The 21,059-nt window shown below is 53.3% G+C and overlaps 2 protein-coding genes and 1 pseudogene across 2 annotated transcripts; all 3 read right to left on the bottom strand.

The window, feature by feature from the left end:
* Window positions 1–323: 323 nt before the first annotated feature.
* LOC119096488 (neural Wiskott-Aldrich syndrome protein) lies at window positions 324–4,463 on the bottom strand. The gene is made up of 3 exons (XM_037219403.1): window positions 4,440–4,463; window positions 1,642–2,556; window positions 324–1,457 (listed from the first exon to the last, which is right to left on the bottom strand). Exons 2-3 carry the CDS (start codon window positions 2,548–2,550, stop codon window positions 1,062–1,064), a joined length of 1,305 nt encoding a protein of 434 aa, XP_037075298.1. The 5' UTR covers window positions 2,551–2,556; window positions 4,440–4,463; the 3' UTR covers window positions 324–1,061.
* Window positions 4,464–6,746: 2,283 nt separating this feature from the next.
* On the bottom strand, window positions 6,747–19,153 carry BBS1 (Bardet-Biedl syndrome 1). The gene is given in 14 exon segments (XM_037220122.1): window positions 6,747–8,193; window positions 8,444–8,578; window positions 8,977–9,107; window positions 10,353–10,440; window positions 10,442–10,512; window positions 10,942–11,170; window positions 11,794–11,936; window positions 13,794–13,878; window positions 14,238–14,369; window positions 15,150–15,323; window positions 17,361–17,576; window positions 17,986–18,145; window positions 18,531–18,594; window positions 19,035–19,153. Coding segments are annotated over 13 exon segments (1,785 nt in total). The 5' UTR covers window positions 18,578–18,594; window positions 19,035–19,153; the 3' UTR covers window positions 6,747–8,019.
* A 1,153-nt stretch (window positions 19,154–20,306) lies between these two features.
* Window positions 20,307–21,057, bottom strand: LOC119096489 (trypsin-1-like; annotated as a pseudogene).
* Window positions 21,058–21,059: the final 2 nt, after the last annotated feature.

The raw sequence follows: 21,059 nt of genomic DNA on the forward strand, positions 1-21,059 counted from the left end.
TTTTGGCCACGTATTACTGCGGAGGGCTTCACGCGCCGCGCAAGCAGTGCTACGGCGCGGCTGTCCCGGGCCCGGCGACGCTCCTTGGCTGGTGGCCGCCGACATTCCGTGTCAGGACAGGTGTTAGCTGTGTCACCTGACATTCCGTGTCAGGAGGTCCGATCCATGCGTCCGCTGCGGGGCTAGCGTCGCACGCCGCTGGATGCCGTGTCCTGCAGCCTTTCGTGGCCTATGCACGTGGCACTCGGAGTGGAGCGCCTATCGATCCCAATTTTTGTGTTGTATGTGAACACGCACACAGCTGCCTGAAATACACACGCATGTGAATCGCAGCCGCCTGTTTACTTCGGGCATACCCAGCATGGCCGTGACGAACTGAATGCTTTCAAAAGTTGAAAATCGGGACACACCACGGCCGAACGTTGATGCCAGTCATCACTGCACCTCCAGCAGGTCTGCCAGCCTTCGCGTGCATTTCCACGATTAGATTACAAACACGAATAAAATATTATTTAGCACACCACGTTTCCGATCATCGAGCTCCCCGCCGATCACAGCTACGACGTATAATTTGACGTGGGATATAAACTCAACAGGTGCATCCCGCCGGACGTTTAACGCGTGGCACTATGTTATTACAAAAATGTGCATATTCCGGCACTCACTTGAAGCGAAGCAATCGCCACACAGGTGGCATCGGCCCCCAGCAATTTTGTTTGATGCGTTGCGCGCCTCACAAAGCGCGCACAAACACGCGTCAGCCTATATGACACGCAACGATGCATACCTGATGAACATAAAGCGATCCAGCAGCGTCTCCACGCCGGGATCGGGGGCGCCACTGGATTACGTGCGGCGCAAAACAGCCGGGAGGCCAACACCACACTCGCAGGACACCTGGCGCTTATCGAAAGCACGTTCGCCCTAGCGGGCTTCGGATAATGCTGGGTTCTTGCTTCACCGGAAAAAGCCACACCTCACCGGGGCACAACCGGGTGAGCGTGCCCTCGCAAAGGCTTAGCTCCTCTCCAGCAAGCCGCCCGGCGTATGCGCAAGAGCACCTAGTCCTCCCACTCGTCATCGTCCTCCTCGTCCTCGTCCTCATCCTCGTCCTCGTCGCTGGAGTGGATGACCCGCTTGCGGTCGGCGAGGGCACGGGCCAACGCGCCGGCCAGGCCGGGTGGGGCAGCCTCGGCGGCCGGCGGCGGCGGCGGCGCGTCGCTGACCGAGCGCAGCGTGGCGCCCTCTCGGATCTGCTGCATGAGGTCGCTGCGCCCGCTCCCACCTCCACTATGCGTGTCGCCGGCGGCGGCCACGGGCCGTAGCTGGATCCCAGTGCGGATCGAGTCCATCAGCTGACTGCGATCGCCAGACGCGCTGGGCAGCGAGGAGCCCGGTTTGCCCGACGCCGCCGGCGGCGGCGGTGGTGGCGGTGGAGCAGGAACGCCAGACGGCGGAGGCGGAGGCGGCGGCGGCGGCGGCGGCGGTGGAGGTGCCGGTGCCGAGCTGGACAGCGGCGGCGGCGGTGGCGGCGGGGCAGGCGCCCCCGACTTGGCGGCGGCCGACGGCGGCTGAGGCGGTGCCTGGCGCGTGCGACTGGGCGGCGGCGGCGGCGCGGCGCCATGGTGCGTGAGCCCGGGCGTGGAGCGGACGGGCGGCGCCGGCGGCGCGGCCGGCCGGACCGTGCGCGGGCGGCTGCCGGGCCGGCACTGGTGGCGGCGGGCCCGCACCGCCCAGCAGGTGCACCTCCTTGATGGCCGCCTCCACGCCGCCGTGCTTGTCGATAAAGTCGTAGATGAACTGGCGCGTGTCCTGGTCCTGCAGCTGGGTGTCCGACACACCTGCCCGGTTGAAGAACTGCTTCAGGTTGGGGTCGACGTTCTCCAGGTCGAAGCCCTTATGCGGGTCCCAGCCCACGTGCGATATGTGCTGGAAGTTGGTCGGCAGCGAGATGTCCTGCTTGCTGAGTTTGACCTTTCTCGGCTTGCCGCGACGCTCGACCTGGCGCGTGGCCACCGGCCGCTGGGTGGGCAGCGTCGCCGCCCGCGGCACGCTGCCGTTCGAGTGACGATTCTCAGACACCTGCCGCGACCTGGAGCGCTGTTCCTTCTTCAGCTGCTTGTTGCGCAGGTGCTCTTCCATCCGCTGACCGAAGCGGTAGGCTTCTGTCTCGTCCGCGAAGTTGAACCCCGCCTGGCACGAGTCGGCCTCGAATGTGTGGAAGAACTTCCGGGTCCGGTGGTAGTGGAAGTTCTGGTAGAGCTCCTGCTCCCACAGCCGCGCGTCCGGCCCGAACAGCTGCAGGAAGTAGGCGCGGCGCGCATTGTCGCGCACAAAGCAGACGACGCCGGTGCCGTGTCGGATCCAGAGCGTGTGCGTGGGCGGGCTGGTGCGGTACAGCTGCACTATGGCCGTCGCCAGGGTCTGGCATCGGTCGCCGAGCAGCCGGAACAGGCGCTGGTTCTCCTCCGCGCTCAGCAGCTGTGTCGGCACGTTCTCCGCCGGGCGTGCCGTGTGGCCTCCGGGCATCTGGGCGGGTGGCATCGGCATGGTTCACTGCGGACAGAATGCATTTAATGCAAGCTCCCTATTGGTGCCACATAGGGCAATTATTACGACTACTTAAAACTTGCACCATGTCATAAGCATGAATAGTTGATAGTTTGTTCCAAAGGCTTATTTTTCATGCAGCTGGCAGATGACATGCCATATGTAGCTACCCCAACTGATGTTTCCATCCAACTGCCCAAAATACTCAAAACATGCAACTGGAAACTTTTGACAGTATAAGATCTGTTTTTCTAAAGCTCCAAATGTAAGGAGAGTGTGGGATTCCTTTTGAAGTAAGATAACATCCTGGATCTGACCTTGAGATGAGTCATTTAAGTTACTGAAAAGACAAAGATGTTCCCCTAATGATAAAAATTTTATCTTTGGCAGCTACATATCAAATGTCCACCCACATGCTACATGCTACTGTTATCTGTCACAGACACCATAGTGCAGTTTGTATGAGTGTTTTATAGGATATGATTTAGCACCATTTTGACCATGATTGGCTGACCCATTAGGCCCTAAGCATTCTGCTAAATGGACATTGTTCCGCCATGCGTACAAGTCAATCATGGTCAGCATTCTACTGAATGAACATTGTAAACCAATTGTACAAGGCAATCATGGTCAGTGACTACTATCCTGCTAGGCATTGTTTTATTGCCTTGTACAAAGCAATAGCAAGCAGATACCCATATAACCTGCAGTTTGCAAAAATGGCAACTAACAATCTCACTGTACAATCATACCCAAACATGTTCCATAGTATCAAATGTTACATGACAATCTCTGAGATTATGATTAACAATAAATGTCAGTAGTACAGCCGATATCCAGTATTCCACACATTTCCTCAGTCTCTCAATTTGTCACCTGCCACTCAGATTCTGGCTGCGTTACCAATACCATCAGTAACAAGGCCAGGGAAGGGGAGGAGGCTTTTGAGGCCATGGCTTGCTTGGAGGAACAAAAGCCATGCTGGCACTAAGACCAGTATCATAAGAAGCTAAGGATGCCCACACAGCTCTTTAAAAACATAACCCTGAATCATGAAATAGGATCCTGGAACACATAGTTACCACATCCAAAAGTTTGTTTGTTATTGGGGCTTTACAACACACTCAGCTGCTGAGGCTATATGGCGTCGCCTGCCTCTCACCCTGGCAGGAAGGGCGGGCACCGCGGGGAATCGAACCCCATACCTCTGGTTTCCCAGACGCGCAGTGGTTAACGCAGACACGTTAACCACTACACTACCTGGCATCCCCCACATCCAAAAGTAGTGTCCTTTGTGATGAATAGGTATCCACAGGGCTTCATGTCTTATTCTTGTTTGTAACATTTTTATTGACACTATACACCATTTTACCATGACTTTAAAATGCTCACCAACATCAGTAATTCTGTACAACACTTTGAGTGACAACTGTTCCTACAGTGACTCATAGGGCCCTTGCCAATGCACACCAGTGCAGAACATGGTGTCTATTTGTGTTCCACTCAGGCCAGCTGCCAAGGCCAAAGTTCACTGACCAATCTCCTTTGATTATCATCACAGCCACAGTCAGTAACAGATGCCAACATGCTGCCTTTGTATGAGTCACCTTTTACACATAAAAATTTGGTCAGCATACTATGGCCCAAACCCAAAATATGGACACAACTCAATAATTAGTGAGGGAAGCTGGGCCCCCGCAAATGAATACAAATAGACACCCATGGGGCGAGAGGTGAGTTGAAGTGTGAAGCCACGCCCACGGTCTCATTTCTCTTTAACCCCAAACTTCATCACATTCAGCCTTCACTTTAATACATCGGCAAACCTCCACTCAGCACAACTGTAAATAATTGCTGACAGCAGCAATAACCGCTCGAGCATGACTCACCCAAAACACTTCCCCCGCGCCCCCTCACCTTAAGGCTCCGCGCCCAATAAACGCCTAAGCGCTTGTTCAAGGTCTGTGGAAGATCGGTAGGGCTGTTCGGCGATTTCAGCGCCCATCCGCACCACCTTGGCGTGATGTCACTGGAGTCTTCACTGAGCAAGCGCTGGGCGAGGCACCGCGTGGGGATATTCCGAACGGAATAACTGTTTCGGTTAGTTTATTCCGCCCGTCAAGATTCATGTAGCACCCATCAAACATAACTTAACATCTGTTATTGATGCCGACAACCATGTTGTCGTCAAAAGTGATAATGATGATAGTGATTATTATTATCATTGCGAGCCTTGGCGAAATCCAGCGAGTGGCTATTCTAACGCCACGTCAGTACATACCACATAAATAAACACAGAACACGCAACACATGCAAATGAGACGCAACGCCAGCGATACACATACAACGTTATAAAACAAGAGCGACTCATGATGCAATCAACACCTGCACGTTATGGCCGGTTGATTCCTCGTGGATTCAGGAAGCTTGAAATGTATCGTTTGAAATCTGCATCGTACCAACCGAGGTGGAACGGTAGCGATGGTGCCAACGCAACAAGTCAAGCTCACGCAGTGAGGCTCACCGCTAGCGCTTGGCCATTGCCTGTTTCCATATAGCCCACACGCACGCATCAACGGCCCTACAGAGACGGGCCAGCTTGGGGGCCCAGCCGTCCATCAGGACGCCTCTGCCAAGGCTGGCCGGCCAGGCGCAGAGTTGCAAAGCGCAGTGGTCGGCGCGCTGTTTCCCTGGCAGGCCTTAGGAATACAGTCTGGTGACGAGCCCCCTGTGACTTCAGCAGCCCCGCATCAGAGCCTGACCTCGCGTCACATGGCTGTCGCCATGACCTCAGCATGTCCCTCACGTAAAGCCTGGGTTACGCGAGAACCAGATTATATTTCAATGTCAAGAGATGACTGGACTCCACTTGAATTGGCTGAACTGAACTGGACTCAATTAGTCTGGACTGAACTGGACTGAATTGGACCGGACCGGACCAGACAGAAAATGTTAGAGCAGACCAACACGGCACAGGACGGGACTGTGCCGTCCTGTAACGGACTGCAACGCTTTTGGTCGGATCAACGGTCTCGTGTCGTCCTGTTTGGGCCGGTCCGGTCTCGTCCGTCCGTCACGTGGTTGTCGGTCTCATATCCGACTATGTGTCCGATCATGGCTAGCCCATGGCTTGGTTTAGTCCGGTCCAGTCCTGCCCAGTCCGATCCGATTCCCCGACCCTACTCAGTGTGGTCCGACCCTGCTCAGTGTGGTCCGACCCTGCTCAGTGTGGTCCGACCCTGCTCAGTGTGGTCCGACCCTGCTCAGTGTGGTCCGACCCTGCTCAGTGTAGTCCGACCCTGCTCAGTGTGGTCCGACCCTGCTCAGTGTGGTCCGACCCTGCTCAGTGTGGTCCGACCCTGCTCAGTGTAGTCCGACCCTGCTCAGTGTGATCCAACCCTGCTCAATGTGGTCCGGCCCTGCTCAGTGTGGTCCGACCCTGCTCAGTGTAGTCCGACCCTGCTCAGTGTGATCCAACCCTGCTCAGTATGGTCCGGCCCTGCTCAGTATGGTCCGGCCCTGCTCAGTGTGGTCCGACCCTGCTCAGTGTAGTCCGACCCTGCTCAGTGTGATCCAATCCTGCTCAGTGTGGTCCGACCCTGCTCAGTGTAGTCCGACCCTGCTCAGTGTGGTCCGACCCTGCTCAGTGTGATCCAACCCTGCTCAGTGTGGTCCGACCCTGCTCAGTGTGGTCCGACCCTGCTCAGTGTAGTCCGACCCTGCTCAGTGTGGTCCGGCCCTGCTCAGTGTGGTCCGACCCTGCTCAGTGTAGTCCGACCCTGCTCAGTGTGATCCAACCCTGCTCAGTGTGGTCCGGCCCTGCCAATTTCGGTCCAGCCCTGTCCTGTCCGGTCCAGTCCGGTCCGACCCTGCCCAGTCCGGCCCAGTCCTGCCCGGTCCGGTCCGACCCTGCCCGGTCCGGTCCGACCCTGCCCAGTCCAGTCCAGTCCTTCCCGGTCCGGTCCGACCCTCCCCAGTCCGGCACAGCCCCGCTGTCTTCGCCTTTGGATAGAGTACGCTGTATTTGGTCCACTCAGGCAAACGTGAGATGAGAGCCCGCTATGCGAGTGGGGGGAAATGGAACCGAAAGCCGCATTCCTCCCATTGCAGATTCCTGGAAAAACTTGAGGTTCGACAGCCACATTTAATTCGGTAACATTCCAATGCCGCAATGCCTCTATATTCCAAGCACACGCCATTTGTTGAAAATATATTTTTTCGTGAAGTCCATGGCCGTGCGCATATCCATGGATGTGCGCGTGTCTGACTAGCAACCAATCACAAACGAGCGTACATGCAACTCAGCGCATGACTCATAGGAACAATGCCGTGACTAGATGTGCTGATGAACTAGATGAACAATGCCGTGACTAGGCAACCCAATCCTCACTTGCGACCAATAAGGTAACCTGACGCAGAATCATGACTCCCGACACTGATTCCACGATTGAAAATAAAACGGCACACCCAGTAATCACACAACGTAACACGGCCCGGCGACCGGCTTTATAGGTGAAAGTGACATACCGACCCCTACAGGTGGCATTTCGCAGGTGACATACCGACCTTGGGCGCGGTGAGCATCTCACTCCGGGTGGACATTTTGCATATAAATCTGACCAAACAGATGTGGGACAAAGAAGGGCCAGATCGGATCATTTAACGCGAGTTTTTCTGATCTGCAGCTTGGCATCGTGCCATGAGCGTTAACGACAGCTTGGACGCCTTTAAACTCATCTATCATGCTGCATATTTCCTACCATATTGTGAGCGGTTGTTGAAAAACGCGGGACAGAATCAGACCCAATCAGTACATCAGGTGATGTCACCACGTTTTGTGAGAAGTCAAAAAACCCTCGGAGATAGCATCACGTCTCCTACGGGCTCTTAGCACACCTAGCACCACGACCATATTAAAAACTATAGCGGGCTTCTAACATCCGTGATCGATGTGCACCGAAATACGTTGGCTGGCATGCAATTACATTAAGGCGGCCCAAGAAGCGCCGGCAGCCCGCTGTTTACCGGCTGCGGACGACCGTGGACGGAATCGTTTGTGAGCTTCAACACCCGACGGCACACGGCGTGGGTTACACGAACACAACATAACCACACACTGCACTGGCGCAGCGTTCAGAGATCACCCTATGGGCTGTAAACCTAACCCCGAGAGCAGTGCCGGAACAAAGCGAGTGGGGAATGCACACTGAAACAGCATGGTGTGGGGCGTGCTGGTTGTACACGACCCGACCAACAAATAACACAAGAATACGATAAACGTAGAATAGAATAACACTGGTCACAAGAGTGCGTCGGAGCCGTCCAAAGCGGCTACATTGAGATCAGCCAGCGGACGTCGGGCAGCTAAACCTCGACCGAACGCGGAACCGGCACGGACGGCAGACGGTTTCCACCCCACACGAAGCTTCCGACTCGGCGGCGGTGACGTATCCGCGTTTCGACGTCACCCTACACGGCCACGGCCACCTCGGCCACGGGCATGCTGATGACGGCCGAGAGGATGGGCCGGGTCACCTGACCGCGCGTGACGAACACGCGCACCTTGTCGGAGATGCCCAGGTCCGAGACGAACTCGACCAGCGTGTCGTACACGTACGTCACTCCCGGGATCAGAATCGGTACCTGTGGGAGGTACAAGTTAGTACGGCAATCGGCGAACCGGAACTTACAAGTCACTGCTCTGCGCTGGTTAGCAATGAAAAAGCTTCACAGCTCGCTAGCAGCCTGGCCAAACTCGCAATAGTGACCCTAAGGAATTATGAAGTTCCAAAAACGTTGCCTGGAAGTCTGATTCATTCCAAGGGAAAACAGCACGTAGGTTTAAGTCAAAACAAGAGGTCGATCAGCTTCATAACATCACGTGCTGCCTTACATGAATGAAGCGCTGCTGAACGTGGTAGAGCTTCTCGTCAGCATGGACGCGGATACCCAGCTCCTGGACGATCTTCAAGGCGGAGGTGTTCTGAAGCTCGACACGGATTTTGAACATCGGTCCCAGGCCGAGAACCTGTCGAAACAAGCATGGGTGAGAGGTGAGTGCATATGGACAATGTTCCCACAACCTTGTGAAAAGGGTGTTTTTGAGTACGCTGCGGGAGAATCTGGCCGAGGTCATTTGTCCCCGTTCACTCCCGATTCATGCGTGCTAAATACAGCTGGTTACAGGAAAGTTGGCGATGGTCGGGTCATGAGCAAAAGCCATAAGCACAGGCCCGCTCCTGACGAACTCGTGCGCTGAAAGATCTCCAGCGCGTCAGCACTGCCACGGCCCACGCGAAGCAGCGCTCATCACCATCCGGTCCAGTTCGTGCGGACTGGCGAAGGTCACTGACGGAGCTCGTCGCCATCTCTGGCCTCTGACCCGTCCATCCCTGCACCCCTCTGGCCGCTCCGACTGGGACGCACCTGGGCCGCCAGTCGTATGGGCTGCTCGTCGGTGGTGACCGGCGTCAGGCTCATGTCCAACGACTGCACGTACTGGCGGGCCGCGTCCAGCCGCAGCAGGTACAGGTTGTACTGGAAGATGCGGTGCATGGCTGCCCGACACCGACACGCAGACAACGGTCAAGAGACGAGACATCACTGCTCAGGAAAATGGAACATGAGCAATGCTCACCATGATCAAACTACCGGCCACCAGCCGGTTGAACAGAGTTCCATAAACTCTAAATGTGCAGATGGCGTCACACACAGTTGTCACATACTGACCAAGATGCTCACCAATGTTTGTCTTTTTCTTAAGCAGATAATGTTAAACAGACTGAGGCTGGTTGAAGACTAGATGGGCGCTAAGGTCGGGGTTCGCTCATCACTGTACGGATGTGAAGCCCTTTAAATCCTAGTGCAGACTTTCCAGCTGGCGGAACTAACGGGGGTGACAGTTCACACTTTAATTCAGAAGGAGTGCAATCACTCTGAGGTCAAACATTGCGTGAATTGGGCTGCTATGAAGTGTGTGTTAAAAGGGTGGCGGGACAACGAAAATGATGCAGCCAGTGCCGAGAATCGCAGAGCCCATAAAGATCTCAATCACCTCGGGGTATACCATCGCTGAGAATCAACTGCCGTTCTAATGGAATGCATGAGAGGTTATGCTAGTACCACGTAGATCAAAATACGGCTTCCAAAGCATGCCGATTCGGCGGCTGTGTCCTGAACAGCGTTCTGGCACATAACATTTAGTCCAGTCCCGTCAGCAATGCCAAAGTTTGCCGAAATGGATTGCAGCGAACTGATAGTGCTTTCCAAACATGTCTCGTTTGCACGGCAGATCTCCATAAAGCTCTACCATCAGTACGTTAGCCGCAGGCCGGCTCACTAACGCTGGCCTCTGTGCTGTTCACAGCGTTTATAAGCCTTATTAAAATGCCTCAAATAAGCCTCGCGAAAACGATCAACTTCATGCTTTGGCTGACCAAGGGACACTTCCCGGTGTCACGTACAGTGACCATTCGTGCCACCCATTCACTGCACATAGTTATCATGATAGCCTTCGGGGTCCAGATGTGTACCTCCTTTAAAATTGTGTTACATTCAACACCACGGTTGTTTCTTTCAGATGTGTACCTCCTTTAAAAGAGTGTTACGTTCAACACCATGGTTGTTTCTAAGTCAAATCGCACGCTTACGATCGGAGCCCCACGCAGGAGCCACGCATAGCTTCCAACTGTCAGACTCAAGCCGACAGTCGTCAAACTATCTGGTGCTGGGGTACGACCCCGTACGCATCAACGTCAGTTGCAGAGACAGGCCATATGTCCCGGAGCTCCTACCATACTCACACTGGGAGTTCTCCCGCTCCCGCATAGTCTGGTCCACAAACAGCTTGGTCTTCTTCGGAATGTTGAGCTTGAGCTCGCGGGCGCCAGGCCAGCGCGCCGGCCGGCTCCTGTGGCTCGAACTTCGCGCGTCGGCGCAGGATCTTCACCTGGAGTCCGCCGCCTGCCGCCAGGGGCGCCACCGTCACCCGCCCGCTCACCAAACTGCTCCTCTCGGGCGCCGCAATCGTTGAAATCTCGTGAATTGTGCGCTGTTTATCATGAATTGTGCACAACCCAAACCCCGCCCGAGCCGACCGCTCAGATTCGTTTTGCAGAAGGCCTCACTGCTCCATCTGACAAGCCGTGCGCCGTATCCCCTTTATAGGAGCGGCCATCCCTTCCGCATCATCTCTGTGGCCTAGACAAGCGCCGTGACCTCTCGACCAGTGGACCACCGCATCCTCATTTTACGGGAACGTGGCGCACGTCGACATGCATGGCTTTCTGAGCGCCAGCAGCCGCGGCTGTTATCCTGACTCGTCGGGACTAGCGGCGCACCCCCCCCCCCCCCCCACCCCCACCCCGAAGGGCCGGCGAGTGACCCGCTCACCCTGGTTGACGATGAGCAGCACATTCTCCTCGCGGCCGAAGCGGCCGAACTTGAGCGCATTGGCCGGCTGGTCCAGCTGGAACGAGTCGACCAGCTGGCGGTCCTGGTAGGTGCGCACCTCGCCGCTGGTCAGCGACACCAGCAGCAGCTTCTGGCCGTGGCTGGCCAGGTCCATGGTGGTCATGCAGAGCAGGCCGGCTCCCAGCCGCAGACGCCACAGCAGCTTGCCCTGCGGACGCCGCCGACCGCCACGGCAGCACGTTATCTCGGCGCGTCGCTCCGGAGACGCGCAGTGTGCGGCCGTGCGTTCGAAAACGGTGCAGATGTATCAAGCTGTATCGAGTCCATAACTCTCCCGCCGTCCTTGTACACGTAGCAGGCGGTTCTGTCTCATCCCTCGAATACCACAGCAGCCCGCTTAGTTGATTAGAGGAGCATATCGCGGCAGTCCTGAGTCTGCTATGGAAATCCGGAGTATATAGTACAGGACAGGAGTCTGCGATCGGCGTCAGGGGCCTGTGGACGTCAAGAGTCGGCGGGTCTAAGTTTGCGGGCAGTCTCATGGCCTGAGATAAGAGTTAGAGGCCTGTTTTAGGGAACAGTAATACACAAAAGTCCGGAGTATGTGACGGAAGTCAGAAACATTTGAGGAGTCTGCGTCAGGAAGCTGTCAGTCTGCGATATGAATCAGTAAGTCACAACAGAAGTCCCGGCCCTGCCAGTCCATTACACAGACATCACAGTCGGAAACCAGGCCGGGAGCGGGCCCGCGAGTAGCGAAGCATCGAGCCCCTCCCTCAGGACGTGGCCGAGACGCAGCGCCCGCGAGAGCGACGCGCCCCGCTCACTGACGTGGTTGGAGAAGCAGTAGATGTGGTCGTCCATGCAGCCGACCAGGAAGGTCTTGTCGCGCCGCTCGAGGCCGACCGGCTGCGAGGAGAGCTCAGCCGTCAGCCGGCCGTCCTCCATGCCCCGCTTGGCCGTGTAGATCTTACCTGCGGGGCAGAGGCACAGCCGGCTAGGGCGCGGCGACAGGCACGGGCATCGCCGACTAGGCGGGGCGCGGGGGGGGGGGGGGCGGCTCGAATGACGGGGCTCGATGTGTCAGCAGGTCACGCGACGGATGGGACGTGAGAACATAGGCATTTGCCAAGTAGTATCTAGGTTCAGACTCTGACCAGAATAAAGTGGCTTTTCTTTTAAAATCGGCTTACGGCTTCCCTGCGCTCATAGCACTCGAGCGGTTCTCAACAACAGGTTTAGTTGAAATTGCACAAGAGAAGAAAATACATGGAGTGAAACTTTATGAAAGATGCATGTTGGGTCCAACAACAGAAAAGCGTACGTAATTCACTTTGCAGATAAACGCATTCAAAATATTCCAGTTAACCCATAGTGTAAAAACAAACCACGCTTTCAAAAAACTAGCCCCGAATAGCCAGCAACGCCAACATATATCAATGTGTAGTGGCGGAGCCAGGGGCAGAGTCCGGACGACCCAGGATCCACCAAACACGTTCGAAGAAGGACCACCGAAGCTTGAAACTTTCCTTAAAATTTAAATGCGTGGTGGGCTAAGCGAGCTATTCCTTCCTTGTACCCTCCACAGTGGCATGCCTAGGAGTTTGCCTAGGCTGGGGCCAAGCCTGATTAACTGGCAACTGGTATCCAAGGAGGCCGATCCTAACCCCTCTCAGGGGAAGGGGGAGGGAGGCATCTTTAGTTCTGGCCATTATTACACTCGAGTGCCCTTTTCTGACGTATCGGTGTCCATTATACTTGCTACGCATACGCTCTGGATGGCAAAGTCGCCCTCGCTCATCCAAATAAGAGAACCAGGTCTTCCTGGGGATTGTTTGAGCCGCTTCCGGAGGCTGGAAACCCTTTGTGAGCTTCGGCGATTCCATGAGGTTCCAAGCCAGAGTGCTTTCTGGACTATTTTGTGGGGTGGCTATTTTGGGACGTGGGATGGAGCAGACGCCTAAGACTGCATCAAATGACGTGTACGTTGCATGATTTAGCTTTAATAAAGAATAAACGAAGTGGGCGTTAACGAAATTTTCCTTCCAGGGCCCCGCGTACGCGGGCAGAACTGACCAATCACCAAGAATTCCCCCTCTCCCCCTCAACGAAGCATTTTGACTAGCCGCGCCACTGATAATTCCACTGTTTGAGCCTTTGCGACCACAGCTTGGTAACTTTTCTGTTGAGAACTACATAGCACCGTTCACGCAACTACCCCTCAATTGTGTGCCGTCTCGAATGTGGTTTCGTAAAACTAACCTCAGTCATGTTTCATAACTCTCAAAATGTGGCCTTACGAGGGACACGGCACGGTCCATCCGCAGTGGGCATGATTAGACGCTTTCCCGTTCTGAGGCAAGCCAAAAGCTAGCGGCTGCCGTCCCTGCATTCGTAATGTTCTCGACAAACGCATAAGCCCATCACCAGCATTTCCCGGCTCTCATAATGCGGATGATAGAAAAAGGCCAAAGGCATTACCTGGCTCCACCACGCAACACAGTCCTGGCAGGGTTCAACGCAAGGCGATCGAGGCTTCGACGATTGCTCTTGTGTGTCTCGATTATTCAATGTTGGCTAGTCCCGACGGCGTCATAACCAAACAAAGATGTCAACACCAACAGGGTAATGACAAACAACCTCATTGACAGCAAGACTCACGGCGGACCGGCGAGCCGGAAGCAGCCGCGCCCGTAACTCCCACAAAGTTATACCACGGGACCGCACACCTTATGATTTCGATATGCTTTCCAATTAAACGCCGATAATTATCATCATGATATAACACGGCGCCGATCTGTCCGCTGGCTGCCGGTACTGGGCGTCCGTACCGTTCCTGCAGGCGACCAGCATGCGGTACTCCACGTCGAACAGGCCCGTTACCGTCAGGATGGCGGGAACGCTAGGCAGGTGCAGCTGAAACACAGGCGGGCGTGGTGTCACATCTCGAGACGGGCACACAGTCGGGGGTCCGGATACGCCGACAGCTCCCGTCGGACAGACGAAGACCCGGGCTGCGGACGGACAGGCGGGCCCGGACTAACAGCAGCAGAGCGTCATGACACCGAACTACAGCCGACCGTATGACACCGACGACAAACGAACAGACGGCACCGGACCGGACCGCACTCGGCTCCGGACCGGACCGGACCGCACAAATGTCGTCTGCCCGGACGCCACACGACTTCAGCGTTAACGACGACATTCGATCCGTCGCGCCGTCACGCCGTGGACCGCAACGGCCCGGTGGCGCGCCGCCGGCGGCCGAGTCTCACGTTCATCAGCAGGGTGAACGCCTCCGGGTCGAGCACGTACACCTGGCAGCTCTCAGTGCCCAGCACAAGGCAACTGACAGCCTGCTCGTCGGACATGTTCTTCTTCATCGTCGTCATGCACGTGATGACCGTCTGGAGGAGGGGGTAAGAGTCAACGGAGGCTCAGTCGAGGTGCGTGGCACTGGAATCCGCAACACACATGGGATTGGACCGTGCTCTGTGCATGGTGTGTTTGGTTTGGTGTTGTTTTGTACTGCGTACATTGTGAACATGCCAAGAAATAATGTCGGCAAGAACATCGGATAGTTAGGGACAGGATGCAAAGTGATGTCTTACAGCGCGCTGAGGGCTGTGGTTCGCAGACAGCATTGAGACCACAGGTGGAAACGTATTCTACGTCAGGTCTTAGAGGTAACCTCAACAGCATGCAGTGCTTTGAGCACGGAGTGTTCTACCATCGGACAAAACAGGCTCTCATTTGATTTACGTGAGCGCGATTCTAATCTATTTCTATCATATGACGGCCAAGCAAAAGAAAACAAAACCACGCTAGAGCTAAATGCAGATCAAGACTACGAAAGACAATATTTCATGAAATTGACGGCCGACTGACGGACGGTGAGCATCATTCCGCTTGCTCAAATGCTCCAACTCGCCCAACCACGGCGCATCCCTTCCTTCAATACCGTCGCACGGTGTCATGGTCGACAAAAGTATGACAGACAGCAAGATCTCCGGGGCTTTAGCGTGCAGAAACATCTAGCACAAAACATTTGCTAGAAAATACTTACCAAGTTGGGTACGAACAAAAAGCTACAACTTTCTTTGGACACAGCTGCTTTCGCAACACCTGAAGCACATATACAGTTGCGTCCGGCCGCCTTCGTTGTCCGCGTCCCCCTGAATACGCACCCTTTTCTTGACCATGAAGTACTTGTGCGACTCGACGAAGGCCTCCCGCTGCTCCTGTGTGCGACACATCAGGAGGTGCTGGGTGCGCGTGGTCAGACAGTGGGCGCCCACGTCCTTCCGCAGCATCTCCAGCGTGTCATACAGCGTGGCGCAGTCGATCATGTCGTCCCTGGCCTGCCAGAAGGAGAGGACACTCACTGTGGGGAACGAGAATGCACCACGGAGCAAATTGCATCTGTGCACTCCAGATTCTTCACTGGACCACAGCATCATCATAATTCTAGTCAACACAAACAGCAAGCGTACAACCGATAAAAATAAAGAAGCATGTAAACCAAACATAACACAACTGGCAACTCTCGAGTTACAGGGAGTGTTCCACATTCGTAAGGGGTCTTGAACTAAAATAGTCATTTTGAAGATCATTCAGTGCGACTCACAGCTCCACCTTCTTAAGACTTAAAATCCTTAAGACTCTGAGCTTCACACCCGTTGATTGTGCGAACTATTTCGGGACCATTGGGGGCATGCACGGCGCTGTAGCAACATCATTCAAATCCTGCAACGCAATTGGCAATGCAGAAATCAAGGCCAGGAAGAATTCATCGTCGAGCCATTCACACCTGGCGTCCATGAGCACAATTCCCTAATAAATGGATGTCAATTGGCTCTAGATCAATGTTGAGCAGGATGTGCAATTTTCAATCACAACCAGTTAGTTGTTTGGATTAGAGCCCTTTTGACCACACACGGTTACTTAACGGCTATGAGATGAAGGAGAATGGGTAAATGTGGGGCAGAACTACATGTGCCAGAGGGCCAGCCGCCGAGCACTAACCCGCGAAGGGACCCTTCGGGGTATGCACTGGGAACCCGGTCGGGGTCCCCCTCCCCCCCCCCCCTCCCAGAGGGCCTCTTGGTCCACTCGTGGCTGTCGCACGCACCCTGTCCCGGGCAGGCGGGCGTAGCGAGGATCCCGGATTGGAGAAGAGGATAACAGAACAGAATCATCATGCTGTGTGCTATATAATATCAGATACTGGATACAATTGGTAGGTTTTGCCATGCAAATGCGACTTGTAATAGAATAACTTAAGAATAGCACCACAACCCAGTATATGAACGCAAGTAAACTTTTAAACCCACCGAAAAATACACAAGAACAATACCAGAAATGGTCAAAACACAAGGATGGCAATTTCACATGGCTAGTTTGGCAGCACCAAGACATCACACAAACATTTCATGATGCAATGAAAAAGTTCCAGGGTATGGTCAAACAATGAGGTAATGAGGAATAAAGAAACTAAATAGAGAAATTGTGTTGTCCAGAACAGTCTTTTCCCCTTCAAAGTACACCAACAGCTACAAGTAAGCTTATTTCATCACATCTGGTGCCTGATCCAATGTTTTCAACTGTGGAATATGGTCTTGAGAGTGGGCATCCCACCTCTTTGTACTTTTCACTTATGCTACACCAGACATGTGCGATTTGATCAGAAATACCAACCTTCTCGAAATCCTTCTGAATAGCTCAGAATTTCGATTTGAAGTAACCACTCGTGCCGAGAAATCTCAATTGACTCCCTGCTCACCACTATGAAAGTAATACATTTTATCTGCCTAGCTCTTTCCAATGTGTGTGTTCTGTGATGTTTGTTACGCCATAATTTATCAGAAAGTTCGTGTAAATAAATACCACCAAAGCTTGAATCATTCTGCTTAGAGAAAAATATATGTGAACATGAGGCTACTGCCCCATGAATTAAACAAAGTGTTATACTATAGCTTTGATTTCTCTCCTATGCTGTTCACCAGAATGACTCTTTTCGAAGGGCACACTGGCTTTGGGAATGGACGTATCACATGACCCATGCGACGGATTGGTTCAAGCTTCAGCCAACCAACTTCTCGGTAACAGACCCTTGCCCGCTGGGCCAATCGCAAACGTTCTTTTATTTGCATAATTTGGACTCAAAAATATTAAAATTGATGTCCTTATTATGACTTCGCAGTGCTGCAGTGACACTTCCCAGTGTTATTACATGACGTAATAAGTCCTGAGGTTTCAAAAGAATATGTTTTCGAAATATGCCCCAAAGGTGAGAATCTCCCTTTTACCCATCCGATCACGCGTGGTTCACACGCAAACAGATGACGGCAATCACGACAACCCCCAAGACGCGTCGAAGCCTCCTGGCACGCGCTCACCTGCGTCCAGAGGTCAAACTCGGACGGGTTAACCTCAAGCGTGGGCAGGGTGAACTTGAAGTAGGGTCGTAGATTTTTGTAGATGTATATGTAGGCGCCCGAGGCCACTGCGATGGCCGGCACGCGTGGCTCGGTCGTGTCCATGTGGAAGGCCACGACGGCGGTCGGCAGGTCCAGCAGCGTGTTCTCCGACATCAGAGATGTGCCGCGGAACACCTGCCGGCAAGCGGCGCCGTCAGGGGTGGGATTGGGGAGACGGGGGGGGGGGCGGTGGCACAAGGACAGCCCCTGGGGCGCTATGGCTGCTCATCACTGGCAGGCGGCTGCACTCTCCCATTCCTCCATAAAAACTGTGTTGCAAGGTCACGTTCAGTGATATCTGAGCATGATGGCTGGAAACAAATAAGTCAGCACCCATACTACAGCAAAAAGATTACACAAACACAATTATTCAATAGCTGGGTCAGCTACTTGAACAACAAAAGATCATGACACATTTTAGTACCAACAAAACTCAACCACTACATAGCCAGCATGTTGGCAATGCCAATGACAAGCTGGTGTTCTTGGATAAGTCTTGCCACATGCCTAATGGTGAATGCAGCGTGACCAATGGCAACATTACCTTGAGCTTCATCTGGTACATGCCAGTGCCCAGGTCAGCGACAATTAGCTTGGCATCACCATCACCATTAAGATCGGACAATGCGATGGATGAGTTGAAGGTGTAGAGTGAGGTCAGAGGGTCACTTAGAGCATCCAACCACTTATCAGACTTCTCTGGCCTGCAAGCAGGACAGCACCAATGAGCACACAGCACATGATATGACTGCATCTATTTGCAAGTCATGTAATACCAGCATCCATGACCACTTTGCTGATTCCACTCAAGCAAATCACACTCATATCTGACCACAAGCTGTTGAAGCAAGGTACACACTGGTTGATAAGCTGTAGGAAGCTTCACTGATATCTTTCAAGATGTTTCAGTAGATGTGGTACAATTAACAAAACACAAATTTTGTAAACATCTTTAAGTGTTGTCAATAAGTTGCAAATATCAAGGGGCTACAAAAATTCACACAGGGGCAAGCTGGCCAATGCACTAGTTGACCAACATAACCATCTAGAATAGACTAAGCAACATAAAAATCCTAGAAAATGACATACTGCTTCAGAGATGTGGTGCTTCCTAAATATGTCTTCTTGGATGTCATGCCTGCTATTGCTATGCCTGTGAAAAGATCAGAGTCCTGCTCAGAATAAAATAAAAAATGCACAAAAAGATCTCTCTCACATGGGATGAAATCTCATGATATATACACACAGTTAACAATAGGTGCCCGGCTTTTGATGCACATGTATTGAACTTTAGATCTCCCCGGTCCCTATGCTAATCTTACCTTTTTGACACATATCAAACCAATTTTGACATGACTCAACCATTTGAAAGTGGCCAAGTTATTTTTTTTAGTAAACTTGTTATATCTGACATGACCATGGGCTAGCAGGCTGACCAATTATCAAACAATAGCAATTGCCTGATTAAGCACCAAATAGTGTGCACTTGTGGGGTGACACATTGAGCTCTCAAGTCATTAACAAACTCTTTGCATACCACAAGAAAGTTGTATCATGACCCTTAGCACATCACTACTTGGCTAAACAACTCACGGCACTCTCAGCTGAGAACCTCACTTTCCAAAACTATCTGAACCAATAGAACCTAATGCGAAAGCCGTTGAACACTGGCATGATCAAATCCACGACGATTTCAGCAAGTGCGAGGCCTCCATCAGGAATGCATAAGTCTGGAGCTGTACTAAATCGTCTTACGGATAATGCCTTCCACCACCTACAATTGTGGTGTCGATATCATTGATTGGCTGAGGCTCGTGCTCAGAACACTAACAGAAATGCCGAAAAAAATATTTGTATTGTGTGCGCTAACATGAATCGCATTTTATGCTTCCATATCATAAAGGAAAGATATATCCATATCTTGAGGACTTGATTGTCCTCCACCCGCATAAAAAAACTGCTCCGCCGACGTGTCATTGGCGCCGAACCACGATCAATACTTATGCATGGGCCGGATAGTTCGGATCGAGGACGGGTCCCGGCTCAATTCGAATCACAGCTGCCCATGTAAACAGGGTAAGTGTATACATGGGCCGGATAGTTCGCATCGAGGACGGGTCCCGGCTCAGTTCGAATCACAGCTGCCCATGTAAAACAGGGTACTTGTTTCTCACAGGTTGATATACCAGGATAGTAACGAAATTCAAGCAAGTTTCAAATGCAAATTTAGAGAGATAAGAGAGAGAGAGAGGAGAGAGAGAGAGAGATAGAGAGAGAGAGAGAGAGAGAGAGAGAGAGAGAGAGAGAGAGAGAGAGAGATATAGATAGAGAGAGAAGAGAGAGAGAGAGAGAGAGGAGAGAGAGAGAGAGAGAGAGAGAGAGAGAGAGAGAGAGAGAGAGAGAGAGAGAGAGAGAGAGAGAGAGCGCGAGCGATAAAGCGAGGGAGAGAGCGAGAGAGCGAGAGAGAGCGCGAGAGCGAGGAAAGGTAGATGGCCCGACTGATATATGAATTTAAGTTGAAGCATTACCACATGTTCGGAAAATACCGCTAACTAAAAAGCTCGATTCCTCTGGAGAGTGATTGTTTTTTGCGTCATTTACGAAAGAAGTAATTATTTCGACCCTTATTTTTCAACACCACATGGAAGCATGCCAAACCGCATGGTTATGTTATTGCATCGACGCATGCCGGCTTTCGCTGGTAACATCCAACAGTTAGATGTCGAGCGCCCTCTTACACTGTCGTTCATTTTGAATTTTCATACATAGCGTGTAAAGACGCGGGCTCCAGAAGCTGTGCATTTTATTCAGCATCATCCCAAATGCAGTGTATGAGGCAACAAGCCGACAGTGCAAGACCGGTAGTTCCCACTTGTGACGCAAGCCATTGTGCCCAAAATTAATGCCGAGTAAACGTTGATTGAGAAGCCATACACAAACACAAATCTGATGGTTTTCTTAAGCGCAGGACATGGCGCCACCGGTGTTGGTCTGGATCCAGGGCAGCACGTGGGTGACGCGGGCGTACACGCCCGGGAAGCCGGGCAGAGCACAGCCCCGACCCCACGAGACGACGCCGATGAGGGAGTAGCGGTCGGACTCGAGGCTGACAAGCGGGCCGCCGCTGTCGCCCTGGCACGAGTCCTTGCCGCCCGCACTGAGACCGGCACAGATCATGGACGGGTTGATGCTGCTGTATGACGACCTGCAGGACGGTGTTGGAGATGACGGGCACGGTGACCTCCCTCAGAGTGGTGGCCTGTGAGCCGCCGGAGCTGGTGCTACCCCAGCCGCTGACGATCGCGTCAACGCCGACAAAGTCCTTACCAGCGGTGGGCAGACAGGCCGGTGCCAGGGTGTTGTCGCTTGGGAAAGTAATGGGGTTGGTCAGCTTCAGCAGCGAGAAGTCGTAGCCGGAGCCGGACGCGGACGAGTAGCTCGGGTGGTCGATGATCTGCTGCACACTGGCGCGCATCTGACCGTCGTTGCTGCCGATGCGGTGCTCCTTGAGCAGGACCTCGATCTGACTGGGTGATGATCCGGCCGTACAGTGGGCCGCCGTCATCACGTAACGGTCGTTGATGACGGTGCCACCGCACCAGGTGCGGGTGCCGCCGG

Source organism: Pollicipes pollicipes, unplaced genomic scaffold (genome assembly GCF_011947565.3).
Source record: "Pollicipes pollicipes isolate AB1234 unplaced genomic scaffold, Ppol_2.1 Scaffold_4295;HRSCAF=5057_pilon_pilon_pilon, whole genome shotgun sequence".
NCBI classification, from domain to species: domain Eukaryota; kingdom Metazoa; phylum Arthropoda; class Thecostraca; order Pollicipedomorpha; family Pollicipedidae; genus Pollicipes; species Pollicipes pollicipes.